The sequence below is a fragment of the Furipterus horrens genome, unplaced genomic scaffold, assembly GCF_987537825.1.
Source record: "Furipterus horrens unplaced genomic scaffold, mFurHor1.1.pri manual_scaffold_2, whole genome shotgun sequence".
NCBI classification, from domain to species: Eukaryota; Metazoa; Chordata; class Mammalia; order Chiroptera; family Furipteridae; genus Furipterus; species Furipterus horrens.
In genome coordinates this window covers 43,039,365-43,054,584 of record NW_028327172.1, presented here as the reverse complement: position 1 = coordinate 43,054,584, position 15,220 = coordinate 43,039,365, and the positions used below count along the sequence as shown (strand labels likewise).

At 34.7% G+C, this 15,220-nt stretch overlaps 2 protein-coding genes across 2 annotated transcripts; both read right to left on the bottom strand.

The window, feature by feature from the left end:
- Positions 1–2,053: 2,053 nt before the first annotated feature.
- LOC150018338 (olfactory receptor 51G2-like) lies at positions 2,054–3,028 on the bottom strand. Its single transcript, XM_090267724.1, has one exon. It carries the CDS (start codon positions 3,017–3,019, stop codon positions 2,054–2,056), a length of 966 nt encoding a protein of 321 aa, XP_090123850.1. The 5' UTR covers positions 3,020–3,028.
- Positions 3,029–9,462: 6,434 nt separating this feature from the next.
- Positions 9,463–10,452, bottom strand: LOC150018337 (olfactory receptor 52Z1-like). The gene has a single exon (XM_090267291.1). It carries the CDS (start codon positions 10,444–10,446, stop codon positions 9,463–9,465), a length of 984 nt encoding a protein of 327 aa, XP_090123417.1. The 5' UTR covers positions 10,447–10,452.
- Between the last annotated feature and the right edge of the window lie 4,768 nt (positions 10,453–15,220).

The following is a 15,220-nucleotide window of genomic DNA, read 5'->3' as shown; positions in this document are numbered from 1 at the left end:
ATATGGTTGGTTAAAGAATGAGCCGTTGAATTGGATTATCTACTTTTGACTCTGTATTCTTCCACTTCCTAATTCTGTGATTTGGGGCATGACACTTGATTTCTCTGCTCCCGTTCCCATTATTGCAACATGCAGAAGATACTGATAATTGTTTCACAACTCATTTCTTTGAATTAAATGATCTCAATATCTCATATATAAATCACTTAGTATAATACATTGCATACAGTTTTCAGCAAATAAATTTATAACTTTAATTATGATGCTTTTGAACTTAAAATTAAGATATAGAGCTGTTACTATCAGTCATGGTGAAATTTGGCTGTAGGATTCACACATTCATCAGATTTGGTGGAAAAGTACAACTAGAATAAAATCTAAGTGCTCATTGAGTAAATCCTACCAGGAACTGTGTTAATTATTTTACATGCATTATTCTATCTAATTGTTAAATCATATTTTTTTAGTGAAAGTTGGATACATTTATGTAACTTTTTATTTTCTTCATTTGTGTAATAACATTAATAATACTATCTAATTTACAGGTTTGTCATGGAGATTAACAATAATAATTGCTATCAAATGACTTCTGAACTATCTTGAAAAAATTAAAGACTAAACTATTAAAAATATCTTAGCTCATTTCCATAACTCCATTGACTGAGTACTTTCAAAGCTGGTTATACAAAAATAGAAGAAAACTCAATAATTTGAGTGAATTAGATAAAAACAGGAAAAAAGATATAAATGATACCACTGATGACTTTATTCACTTCTCATTTATTCTAAGACAGGAACCTCTCTTAATTATTTAGTTGACTGAAAAATCATTCAAGACTCTGTGGTGTATGATCATATTCACTGCAATTTTTGGAAAGTCAAAATCATTTGAAAACAAAAAATGAAAAAACTTGATCCCTGCAGGTCCTGTCTAGAGGGATAACTCCACTTTGTTTCTTCTCTTCCTACTTTCCTGTGATCAGATGTCTACTACTGAATGATTTGTGTCAACCAAGACTATTAGAAAAATAAGGGCTTATTTTTTAGTTGTTTAACCCTAAAACCATTATTCTTAGAATCTGTGTTTTTTAACTTTAGTGCATAAAAAATAAAATAGTTTTCTAAAGTCAAATCCTTTTCTGATCAAATCTTTCTCACCAGTTGAAAGTTAGCTCTGAATCATGGTCCATATTCAATGATAATTTAATATTATCACCATTAGTATATTTAAAAATTTTTTTTATTAAAAACATTTTAAACATGTACAAAGCTGACTATTATAATGACCTCCACCTACTCAACATCCAGCTTTAACACTTACCATCATTATACCTTTCTTGTATTGTTTATACTTCATTCACCATGTAATCCAATGAGTATTGTTATTGTTATTGCTAGTCTTTTAAATATTATAATGTGTTTCAAAGGAAAAATTGAGACGTATTGAAATGCACAAATTTTAACAATACAATTTTGACAAATAGATACAGTTCTGTAACTTATATCCCTAACACAACATAAAACATTTCTACCATCCCAAAAAGTTCCTCATGTGTTTTCCCAGTTATTCTCTCACCTCTGCATACATCGTAAGTAACCACTATTCTGTTATTTTTGATACTGAATAGGTTATATTCATTTTTCCACTTTATATAAAGGTAATAATACAATACACATTTTTCATGTCCTCATTCTTTTCACTCACAAATATGTTTCAAGAAATTGTACATACCTGGAAAGAAAAACATCCCAGTACCCATTCTACCTATTCCCAAGGGGAGTAGAAATAAATGCATTGAATAATGAAGTGTTCAATAAACAAATGACATCCTCTCCAGAAAAAACAAGTCCAGGTCCTATGTCTCTTTCAGTAAGTTTCTCAGAGAGAAGTGGGGGCAGAGTATTTTTCTTTTCTCCATCTACTAAAATGTATAGCTCATTCATAAGCAATAATAAACTATGGGATCCTTCCGATTTACAAGGCTAATATTCAGACAATAGGTCTGACCCAAGTTCTTGTGTTCTCATGGTATTCAGGGTATCATCTGTTTGATCAGATCTCATCCCTTTTTCTAGACAGTGTACGAACAATGCTGTTGCGAATTTCCTTGGTTTTGATGCTATAGACAATGGGGTTAACCACAGGTGGGAAGAAGAGGTATGCATTAGCCATGGAAATCTGGAGGAGTGGAGGTAAATGCTGTCCAAAACGATGCAACAAAGAGAGGCTGATCATGGGAACATAGTACACAAGCACAGCACAGATATGTGACACACATGTGTTGAGTGCCCTCCATTGCCCCGCCCCAGAAGCTATTCCCACTACTGTGTGAAAAATCAGCACATAAGAAACCACAATGAGCAATGAGTCCAGCCCAAATGTGGAAGTAATGACAAACAGACCCAGAATGCTATTGTGGTGGGTGTCTGCACAGGGTAATTTGATCAGATCTGAGTGGAGGCAGTAAGAGTGTGTGAGGGCGTTGTGCCCACAGAAAGGCAGACGCTTCAGGAGAAAGAGCAGTGGTAACATGAGCATCACACTTCGCAAGGCAATGGTGGCACCCATCGCAGTGATGCGGGAAATCGTCAGGATGGCTGTGTACCGCAATGGACTATAAATGGCCACAAAGCGATCTATAGACATAGCCAGAAGGACACCTGACTCCATGAGGGTAAAAGAATGCATGGAAAACATTTGGAGCAGACAACCACCAAAACTGATATCATGAATGCCAAAGAGGAAAATGCCTAACACAGTAGGCATGGTGGAAGCAGAGACCCCAAGTTCAACAAAGGCCAGCATGGCCAGAAAGAAGTACATGGGCTGGTGCAAAACAGTGTCAGTATGGATGACATGAAGAATGATGCCATTTCCTATGAAGATGATGATGTACATTAGGCAGAAAGGGATAGATATCCAGATATGCTCTGCTTCTAGTCCTGGGATACCCACAAGAGTAAATGTTGCTGGTGTGAATTCAATGGATCCATTGGAAATATCATAGCGAGACTTCATTTGAAGATATTGGGAAGCACTTGAAGATTAAAATATACATATCACTTGTTAGTTATTGCACATTAAATTCTGAGCTTCTGTAGTCATAGATAAGACATTTTCTTATGGAATAAACAGAAAACATATGTCTGAAACAAGAGGCCATGAAAACCGCAGAATATTGGAGAAAAATCTGATTGGATGTGTGGAAGTTTTCCCACATGGGCTACATGCAAAATGCAGAAGGCAGTAATAGAAATCTCAAGCTGGGTCATTTATGGCAGTTAAAGGCAGTGACAATAAGCACAGAGATGACAACCTGACTTGAAAGTAAAGACCAAAAGATTTGGTAACTTTCTGTAATTTATATAGGAGTGAATGAGTGGCAAAGTTACTCATAGTAGTGAAGAATATTTTTACATGTAATAGACTTATGATTTTGGGGGTGTCACATATCTCAGATTCAGGTATTCAATAGAAACACAATAATAGTGATATGAGATGACATATGTAAATTGTTTATCATTACATTTGAGCACAATAAATATTCAATGCATGAAATAAAAAAGAAAAATTAATATATTAGAAAACTAGGATAGTTTCTCCTAGTTTTTAATATTTTTCAACATACTTTTTTAACTTACCAGTTCACACTTTCACTACCTGCTATACATGGAAGATGAGGAGAGCTTCACTGTGTTTTGAAGGAAGGTCAGTGTCTCCTTCAAGAACGTGGGGTCAGGGCTGAGAGCAACACCAAAACTCTCAGGGTCTCACCAGCTGAGTGTGATCATGGTGCTGGGGTTCAGGAGTAGAGTTCTTTATCTGGAAACAAGTTTATTGCACTAAAATTCTAGTCATCTGTAGCAGAACCTTGGATTAAGATTAGGAATCAGAAATGGAATTCAGAATGGGTCTCAGAAATGGCAATGGTGAGTGAGAGTGAATTCTTCCTCTCTTATTGGAATAGGGCCCTTGGTTAGTTATAACCAGTGGAGTGCTGATAAATATTTAACAATCAGCTCTCTGAGTGAAAATGCCCTGATCTCTACCAGTTACCAATTTCTTTGGTGAAATACTACTGTGAGCAATTTAATGCTACTGCTGTGATGCCATTGAATGTAGTACTGAGGTGTTTATAATCGGCTTTGCCAAAATGGTACAAGCCAGTATCAGTGTATCATTAGGCACAACTACAGCTAGTTAAGCCTAGACATCAGACACTTACTTATCCAGGTGAAAATGAGAGCAAGCACATGCATTCGTGTATCCCCTTTCTGGCTGCTTCTTTCCAAAGGGGCTGTGGATATGGTTTCTACTTCTACTTATATGTAGCTGACTGGCAGGGGAGGCAAGATGAGACCGTCCTGAAGGAGCAATTAACTATGAATAATTATTCTCAGAATCTTCAGCTAGATTTTAGAGAAGATAATCAAATGATTCTCATGGAAAAGCATGCCAGGAAATATGCATAAGTATATGCATATACAAAAATAAGATAAATAACAAATACTTAATTTTTTAAACCATTAAGTATAATTTAGATGTAGAACATCTGTTTAAATTTTAAATATAATTTTCTCTTGCTTTTTAATTTTGTTCATTTTATCACATACATGACATACATAATTTTATGTAGTGAATTTAACATATTTTTATGATAAATTTTTTGCATCCTTAAGAAGAAATTCCACACACAAAGTAAAAAATACAGTAATGGAGATAGGGATAGAATGGTAGCTAGAGATAGAGAGTGATATAGATAATGATTAAGAGAAGTAGAGACACTAATAGTGAAAAAAACACAGCAATCAAAGGGAAAAAGAGAGAGAAGAAAACTTTTACTCCATTTGGAGTTTGTTTTGAGGAATTGGGTAATTAGGGGTATCATTTAAATACTCTCAAATGTGTAAATAATTTTTTCAATATCATGTACTAATTGGTGGTCTGTTCTTTTCTCAGCCATTTTGAGGAACTACATATTCTATTTTAATTTTTATATAAATAAAATCTATCCCCTGACTCTGTAGTCTGCTCTTTGATCTGCATATCTGTTTTGTCATATCTCACTGCTGTGATTATTTCATTTTCATAATGTATAAGTTCACATTTAATTGGCCATATTTTTAAATTCTTGATAATTAACAGAATTAGTGGTGTGATCACATTGTGAGAAAAATGTTGAATCACTATATTGTACACCTGAAACTAATGCAACCAACATAAGATTGTATACTGACCATAATTAAATAAAAATAAAATTTTAAAAATGAAATAATTCTTGCTAATTTTTGAATATTTATTATTTAAGATAAGCATTATAAATAACCATGCATAAAAATAGAACAAAGAGTTCAACATAAATGGTAAAAACCATAAAATTCTTTTAAAAAATATAGAGATAAATCTTCATGATGTTGGATTTAACAATAGATGATCAAGAATGAGAAAAACATGAACTTTGGACATCATAAAATTAGAAATTTTTATACATCAAATGATATTATCAAGAAAGTGAAAAGACAACGTATAAAAAGAGAGAAATATTTGCAAATTATATATTTGATAAGGAGTTAATATCCAGAATATATACAAAACTCAGTTAATTCAAACCCCAAAAGACAACCCAATTTTTAAAATGAGCAAAAAATATGTCTAAAAAATATCCAAATGAGCAATAACACATGAAAAAACAAATCAAAACTACTCTGCAATATCACTCTATACCTACTAAAATGTCTGTAACTTTAAAAAAGGGAAACACTAACAAGGATATGGAAAAATTAGAGCCATCATATATTCCTGGTTGTAATGTAAAAAGTGTAAATTCTGTTGAAAACATTTTGGCAGTTCTTACAAAAGTTAAATGTATAATTACTATATAACCTAATAATTTCACTGCTGGGTAGGTACCCAAAAATTGAAAAAGGGGACTCAAACTGGTACTTGTGTATAAATGTTTATTAGAGCATTATTCATAATAGCCAAATGGTAAAAACAACAAAAATGTATATACATACAAATAGAATATTATGCATCCATGAAGAGGAATAAAATACAATATATCCTAAAACATGGGTGAACTTTGATAACATTATGTTGAATGAAATAAATCAAACACAAAATGGTAAATATTGTCTGATTCCACTTATATAAAATACCCCTGGCTGGTTTGGCTCAGTGGATTGAGCGTCGGCCTGCGAGCTAAGTGTCGCTGGTTCGATCTTCCAGTCAGGGCACATCAGAGAAGGAAAACTCTGACTCCAAAAAACCGCCGCTGCCTTGCGGCATACCTCTTCAGGGGAAAGGCTAAGGGAGTAAACCCCGACAGAAAATCCGGAGCCGGAGTCCCTAAGGCGGTTTGACGTTGTAGTCAACACCGGCAACTCCTGCGGCGCACCTGAAGCCAAGCTGTATTGACTCCGTCTTTCCCTTGGACCCTTCAGCTGCGAAGAGAGGGGGGGTCTGCTGCATGGGCAACAGCACACCCTCCATATCACCCTGCCCAGGCTCTGTAGCTTCAGCTTCACTGGAGAGGACACTCCAGCGTCATCGCAAGATGTCGATTCAACACGGGAGGAGACAGATACCGTGTCACTCCCGAGTCGGACTGCACAGCCATTCTCGGCGGTGCAGATAGACTCTTAAGAAGCTACACCATCGTCTCTCGAGACGGACGGCTGCCGACGACGACGACTTATATAAAATGCCTAGAGTAAACAAATTTTTAGAATATAAAGTAGATTGGAGATTACCAAAAAAACGAGAATTTCTGCTTAATAGGTATACAGTTTCTTTTTTTGGTGATGAAAAAATTTTGCAATTAGATAGTGGTCATGATTGTACAACATTGTGAATATTATTAATGTTATTAAATGTTACTGTATTGTGCATTTAGAAATATTTAATGTGTAAATATCAAATCACTACATTGCTCATGTGAAACTAATATTATAATATTGCATGTCAATTATACCTTAATTAAAAATAAGAAAAATGTGATTTTTAATGTAAAATTCTTTTAAAAGGCTATTATAGAAAATTTAATGGTGCATACCTTTTACCTAAATAAAATTTGAAAAAAATTTTGAAAAATATCACCAGTAAAACACAATGTAATATTAGTGTTTTGAGGGGCATGACATTAAATTAATAGATTGTTTTGAATGGTATTATTATTACTACAATGAACATTATTCAGTGAACATTTTCTACAGTTTTTCCATTACATATTTACTTTTTTACCATTTTGAATGAAGTCATTTTCTGTTTCATTTTTTCATTAATTATTGCTGCTATAAAACATTATTGACATTCTCCCAAGCTTTATTCATGTATAAACTTGAAATAAAAAATTGTATATATCTAACATGCAAAACATGCTGACTCAATTTAAGTATACATTATAAAATATTCACCCAAACTAAGTCAATCAACAAATCCAATTTTCCTTTTTTTTTCCTTTGTTGTAACAATAATACTCAAGACTTGCCCTCTCAGCAAATTTCAAGTACATAATGCATATTATAGATTTTTATGTTGTTCTTGCAGAACTCTGTTACTTTCTTATACTTTATAGATTAAAAAATCACATTATCTTCAAAGTAAGTAAGTAAATAAATAAATAAAAATCAATAAACAAAATTCAGATTTGCCTTTTAAAAAATTTTTTCTACACTTCTTTGATTTACATTACCTAAAAACCTCAATTATAAGAGAATTCTGAAGACGTTTTGACACTGGGTATTCTGGTTTGGTTTACTCTCTTTACATTTTTGGATACTTTTTCTTAACACTTTCTGCTTTATGTCATAGAGTTTCATCATATATGAGACCACTGAGGGCAGAGCAAAAGCCACAAAGTGGGAAACTTATTATTCTGACTATGTAGTCTCTAAATTTACCTCTGGGGAAAAGCTACAGTTCATCTACCAAGATCATATACCTTTTGAATCTCTGAGTTTCAGAGTTTGTTGACAAATTATCCAGCCTCTCTCCCTCTTATAAAGGGATCTTCTCAGTTTACATAGTTATCTCTTAGCACCCTCATTTAAAATATAGGTGTCATATCAGAGGCACAGAAACATGGAACGGACTGACAACTATAAGAGGGGAGGAGGGAGATGAGGACTGGTTGAAAGAAGATGAGGGGATGGATTAGTCAAAGTACATGTATGAATGACCCATGGACATGGACAATGGTGTGGGGATTCACTCTGGGAATGGGCGTCAGGCGTGGGGGAAGGAGGTAATGGGGGAAAATTGGGACAAATTTAATAGTATAAACAATAAAAAAGACTAAAAAAGACAAAAATATCTTTACAGCGAAATAAACATCTTTCAAATAATATATGATTGGCAGCTTCATCACAACAACACGTCCACTCATGCATCACATTCCGTGCAGGAATTTTTGGCAAAACATCTAATCACCCAGGTGACTCTGTTCCCCTACAGCCCAGATTTGGTACTCTGAGACTTCTGGCTTTTCCCAAAACTAAAATCACCTTTGAAAGGAAGAAATGTCAGACTACCAAAGAGATTCAGGAAAATACCACGAAGCAACTGATGGCCACTGGGAGAACTGTGTGAGGTCCCAAGGTACCTACTTTGAAGGGGACTGAGACTCCATTGTCCTATGAACTAAAACATAGTGGCCTCATTCTATTGGTCCAAATATCAGCTGATAGAAATACGAGCATTTCTATTTCAGCAGAATTTCAACTGTCTATAAAAAAGCTGAGTGACTCTTCACTCCCACTTCCCAGCTTTATATGTGAAAAGTTAACCTGGGCTAAAACTTGAAATATATTTCTCTTCTATTGGTTACTTTTATGTAATTTTAGGAATAAATTAAAATAGATGAGAGAATTAAGAATATTTTATATTTATTTTTATTGTATTTTTAATTTTTTTTGGTGACATTGGTTAATAAAGTTATGTAGGTTTCAAGCGTACAATTCTATGATACATCATCTGTACATTGCATTGTATGTCCACCACCCAAAGTCAAATCATCTTCTGTCACCATGTATTGGACCCCCTTTACCCTTTACTATTCCCCATGCCCCTTCCCTCTGTGTCTATGAGTTTTCATTTTTTTCCCTTGTTTGTTCATTTGTTGCTTTCAGTTTTATATCCCACACATGAATGAAATTATGTGGTTCTTAACTCTGTGTCTTATTTCATTTAGCGTGGTATTCTCAAGGTCCATCCATGTTGTCACAAATGACAGTATTTAATCTTTTCTTATGGCTGAGTGGTATTTTATTGTACATATGTACCATCTCTTTTTTATCCAATCATGTATCGAAGGACACTTCAGTTGTTTCCATGTCTTCACCACTTTGAATAATGCTGCAATGAACATAGGGGTGCATCTATCTTTGTGAATAAATGTAATAAATGTTTTCAATTTGGGGGGTAGATATGCAGAAGAAGGTTTACTGAGTCATATGGAACTCTTAATTTTTGATGTGTTCATTATTTGAAAAGCATGTGCTGATGGGGGAGAAAAGCAAAATCATTTGGTCTTGAATCTGTTTGGTCTTCACCCCATAAATGATGGGGTTGAGCATAGGGGGCACCACCACATAGAGGTTTGCTACTAAAATGTGGACGTGGTGGGAGATGGTTTTACCCCCAAAACGATGGGCAAAAAATGAAAAGAAGGCTGGAGCATAGAACATAAGTATGACACATATGTGGGAACCACATGTGCTAAGAGCCTTGCTTCTGGCAGCCCAAGAAGGTCTCCGAAACACTGTGAGAAGGATCATTACGTAGGACATAATGATGAGCACTACATCCAGTCCTGTAGAGATCAGAGCCACAGACAGGCCATAAATGATGTTGACATTAATATTGTCACATGCCAATCTAGCAATACCCATGTGCTCACAGTAGGAATGGGGGATGATGTTTCTCCCACAAAATGTAAGCCGGTATACCAAGAAAATGAATGGAAAACATATGATAAAACTCCTGACCACAGCTGCTATGCCAATTTTTCCAATGACTGAGGAGGTCAGGATTGTAGTATATCTCAGTGGGTAACAGATGGCTACATAGCGGTCAAATGCCATGGCCAGGAGAATAGCAGATTCTGCCACAAAGATGAAATGTATGAAGAACATCTGGGATACACAGCTACCGAAGGATATATCCACTGAATGGAACCAGAAGATTGCTAGCATTTTGGGAGCTGTTGCTGTGGAGAGCAGGACATCTGCTAAGGCCAGCATGGAAAGGAAGAGATACATGGGCTCGTGGAAACTGCAGTGGGTCATGATCAAGAATATTAGGAAGATATTGCCTATGACAGCCACAATGTACATAAAACAGATAGGGATGGAGATCCAGGTGTGTGAATCTTCCAGTCCTGGGACTCCAATTAGAACATACCACATGTCCTGGGGATTAGTGTGATTGTAAAAGGAAGGTACCATCTGTGTCTGCACACTCCAGGTCTAGTATCTTTAATGAAAGACCACAGGGCCGACTGAGGATTCAGGAACATCACCTTAGGCTGAAAGATATCTGATCATATTTTTTTCCCCAATATATCCTTCCCTATAAAAGGATAATGAGATAGATTAACTAGTTTACAATTCCACTCTGACTCTTTCAATGGAAGAGTTAACAATTGTATCCTGAAAAAAAAAGTTAACATTTTATAAATTATTAATATGAATCATAATGCTTTATATATATATTAACATTAAAATTTCACAATGGCCTGTTGAAAAGACTTACAATAATCTGTGACATGGATACTGTTATTACTCTTATAGATGAAAAAAAAAACCCAAAAAAAGTCCCAGAAATCTTCATTTAGCCATTTGCTGGCCCCACTGGATTCAAATTCAGGCAGGGTAAATTTGAAAATAATGATTCTTTTAATTCAATATTTTAATTTAATTAATCTATTTATTTTGATTAAAAATTTTTTTCTATTACAGTTCTCCCATTTCCCCCACTTTGCTCTCCCCTGCTTCACCCACCTCCCCCCTTTTCCCACAGTCAATCCCCACTTAGTTGTCTATGTCCATGTGTCATTTACATTAGTTCCTTAATTAGACCCTTCCCCCTCGATCATCCCTCTCCTCTGGTCACTGTCAGTCTGTTCCTTGTTTACATGTTTCTGGTTCTATTTTCCTCATTTGTTTGTTCTGTTTATTAGTTTCCCATATGAAGTGAGATTTATCTTTTGCCACCTGGCTTATTTCACTTAGCATAATACACTCAAGTTCCATTCATACTGTAGCAAATGGTAGAAGTTTCTTCTTTCTTTCTGTTACATAGTACTCCATTGTGTAAATGTACCATAGTTTTTTGACCCACTCATCTACTGATGGGCACTTAAGCTGTTTCCAGCACTTGGATATTGTAAATAGTGCTGCTCTTAATGACCATCCAATACTGACTATAAAAATAAAATTAGATATAAAAATGTCATCAAATTTTTTACTGACCACATTCCTGAGGAAAGCAGACAGATGCAGAATTGATTTATACTGCATATGGAAGAAGGGGAGAATTAGTGTTGACAAAGTAGATTTCAAGCAATATTGTACATATGCCCTCTTCAACATTGATTGACACTGATTTGATGCTGAGCCCTGTGCTAGGCATTGAAGATACACAAGTGAATTAAATTGATCCCTGTCTTCAATTCCTTAAAATTTTGGGAGTAAGATTAAAAACTATTTTTAATGCCAAACTTGAGTTGGATTCTTAAATGGATATACTTAGCATGTGGTGAAGGAAAATCATTCTAATCCCCTTGAGTCACTGATCAAAAATGAGACAATATACTTTGTATCTCCAAAGGCCACCACCACAACAAATAACAATATTTTTACATTATAAAACAAGGGCCCACAATCCACCAATAAAAGGGAGGGAGGGTAATTTATGGATTACTATTTTTCTGTAGTTCCCAAAGAATATGAATAGAAGTAAGGAAGATGCTGGGTGAAAGGTCAGGCTAAGGAGATACAACATTAGGGTAGACTATGTGTGTGTGTGTGTGTGTGTGTGTGCATATAAAGAAAGGTACAGACATAGATACAAAATAAATGGATGACAAGTGACTCCCATCCTCCCCTAGTCCCTATTCTCACATGAAAGCTAGCTAAATTTCTTATTTCCTAAAACGATACACAGGCTTCAGGGATGACTGCCTCTTCCTCTCTTGATTCTACTGCAGTTCAGTGTGATAATCGTTCTGCAGTAGGGTTTTACTATCTTTACTTTTATTTTTATTGTTTTCAATATCTTAACCCCTCATTTTATATAATTGAAATGTTAGGAGTCCATTTTTTGAGTTATGAGTTATTCAATTGGTCAATTCATTATGTTTTTATTTATGCTGGGGTGTAATTATTTTAAAATAATTTAATAATATGTTAATATGTATAAGTCTAGTCATCTACTTTCATTACCTAAATCAATTGTTTAACCACTTAACATATAGCTAAAATTAATTGTTTAAATTTTTGAATTTTTTTATGCTTTGGGGAGTGAGAGAAAAGAATTTTGAAGTTCACCTACATAGATCTATGACATAGCCATGTATGTGAGTGTAGTGCAGTTATGAAGGTGGGGCTTATAGTGAGTGAGGTTTCAGAAAGACATTAAGGAAGGGGGAATGGAGGTCTAAGTGATGAAAATAATACAGAAATGGAGATGGGAAGGAGGAAAAGAAATTTTGGAAGTTTTCTTCAAACTCTGCTGGTGATCTTTTGAGATATCAATAATCTGTTTTGTTTTAGTAAGTTTTTTTTCTTGACTGTAGCATAATCACTGTGGCTATCTAATTCATAGATCTGGGACTCCTTGTAGCATTATTTTATAATATTACTGATGGAATATTTTGACTGAATCATTGATATATGCATGGAGCAGTGTGTGGTAATACAAACAGTGTGATTCTAGGGTTACATAAAATTGAATTTCAATATTGTCTAGTTCATATTCTGGTGGCATGGCTATTAAAAAGTTACTTAATTTGAAGTTCAGTTTATTTATTTGTAAAGTACATAAAAACAAGCCCCAATTACAAATGCACATCAATGCTAAAATTAGTATTTTCAGATGTTTGCTTCATAAACCAGACATATTTCTAACGCCAACAACATATAAAATTAGGGTACTACCAAAATTACTATGATTAAGATTGATAAGCTTTATTTTCTGGATTTTAGGTTTATGAACTGTTATACAGCGATTGAACTGGTTTAAGCTATCCATAAAGGCCAGAATTTACTTTCTTATACTGAGCATATGGTACCAATTGGTAATTTTTACCTTAAAACTGTCATTTTACTTTTATAAGTTACAGACACTTTGATATAGTGATGAACACTTGGGCTTAGAAACAGTATTCTTGCCCCATCACTAATGTAACACCTTTGTTATATAGAGAAGGGAGTTAAAAATCTCTGAGTTTCAGCTTCTTCATATGCACCTAGCCCAGCACCTGATAGATATATAATAAATATTCAGTAAATTCTATGGGAAAAAATTCATGCATGTATTTGTGTGTGTGTGTGTGTAATCCTAATAAATTTGTTTAATAACTGAGTCTTTTGTCTTCTTTTCACTACTGGAATATAAGGTCAGTGCATCTAAGCACAACATTCAGATCTGCATGTCAAAGAAAAATGACCACTGTAATAACATTTTCTAAATGGAAAAATGCATATATTTGTGCTCTTTGTAGAGGACCCACTTAATAAGAGAGCACAAAGAGATACTACAATTGCAGGTCAAGTTCAGAGTCTAAGTCACATCTAATATATCATAGGTCAAGGTTAAGGAAAATGCAAGATAATTCAGTTCCAGGAAGAATGAGCAGCTTCTATTTTACAGTTTCCAGACTTATTTTTCTTGGTTTCTTTTCTATGTGTCTTCACTTAGCATAACTCAGTTTACTTACCTTTATTTTCTAGGATCCTGAAAATATTTAATTGTTTGGGTGGAGAAAAAAATGAAAGCAAGCAGATGTCCAAAGCACAAATAGGAACCTGGAACTCCCTATTTATTGGTCCTTTTAGGCATCTCTCAGGCCCAATATCTTTAGCCCCAGAGGACTGAATTTTATTTGTCTCATAGAAAAAGATGGCCTAGAGCTGTTTCTGGTGCATAGCCCTCAGGGAGAAGCTCCATTGCTTTCTCTCCATCTACAATGTATTCAGTTGCTCCCCTGGCTAGCACTCTTGGACACCCGAGTTGACACATACAACTAAATGTCCAAATTTCCTTTACATGTCAGAGATTCGTGCAACTGCAGTAATACCCTGTGTCCATTGAGGCATCTTCAAATATAAGCTGTCACCATCTCAGTATGGCTCCTTTCACTTAGCAATATAAATTTAAGTTTCTTCCATGTCTTTTCACAACTTGATATCTCTGTCACTCATCAAAGAATATTACATTGTATGAACGTACCACAATTTGTTTATCCACTCATTTTAGTTGCTTCAAAATTTTGCAATTATAAATAAAGCTGCTACAAACATTCATGTGCATACCTTCGTGTGGACATAAGTTTTCAGCTCATTTGGGTAAAATATCTCTGAATGCAGTTGCTGGATTACATGGTACGGCTAGGTTTGGCTTCATAGTAAACTGCAAAACTCTTTTCCAGAGTGTCTATACTATTTTGCATCCTCACCACCAACTAATAAGCATCTCTTTTGTTTCACATCCTCACCAGCATTTGGTGTTGTTGGTGCTTTGAATTTTAGCCATTCGAACATGCGTGTAGTGATATCTCATTATTGTTTTAGTTTGCAATTTCTTAACGACAAATGATATTGAGCATATTTTCATATGATTGTTGCTATTTGTATATCTTCTTTAGTGATGTGTCTGTTCATATCCTTTGTCCATTTCTAAACTGAGTTTTTTAATTTTTTATTGTTGAATTTTAAAAGCTCTATGTATGTTTTAGATTCAAGTCTTTTATAAGACCAGTATTTTTCAAATATTTCTGCCAGTCTATAGCTTGCCTTTTTATTCTCTTAACTTACTATAAAATTTGGTGTACACACACACACACACACACACACACGCACATAGTCTTTTTCGGTTACTTAGTGAATACTCTCAATTGTTACTGTGTCCGTTATTCTGGGAAGACTTGTTTAATTTTCCAATAAATTCCTAATTCTAACACACTTCTCATAGTTTTATCTTCCTTGTTTGCTAGCACTT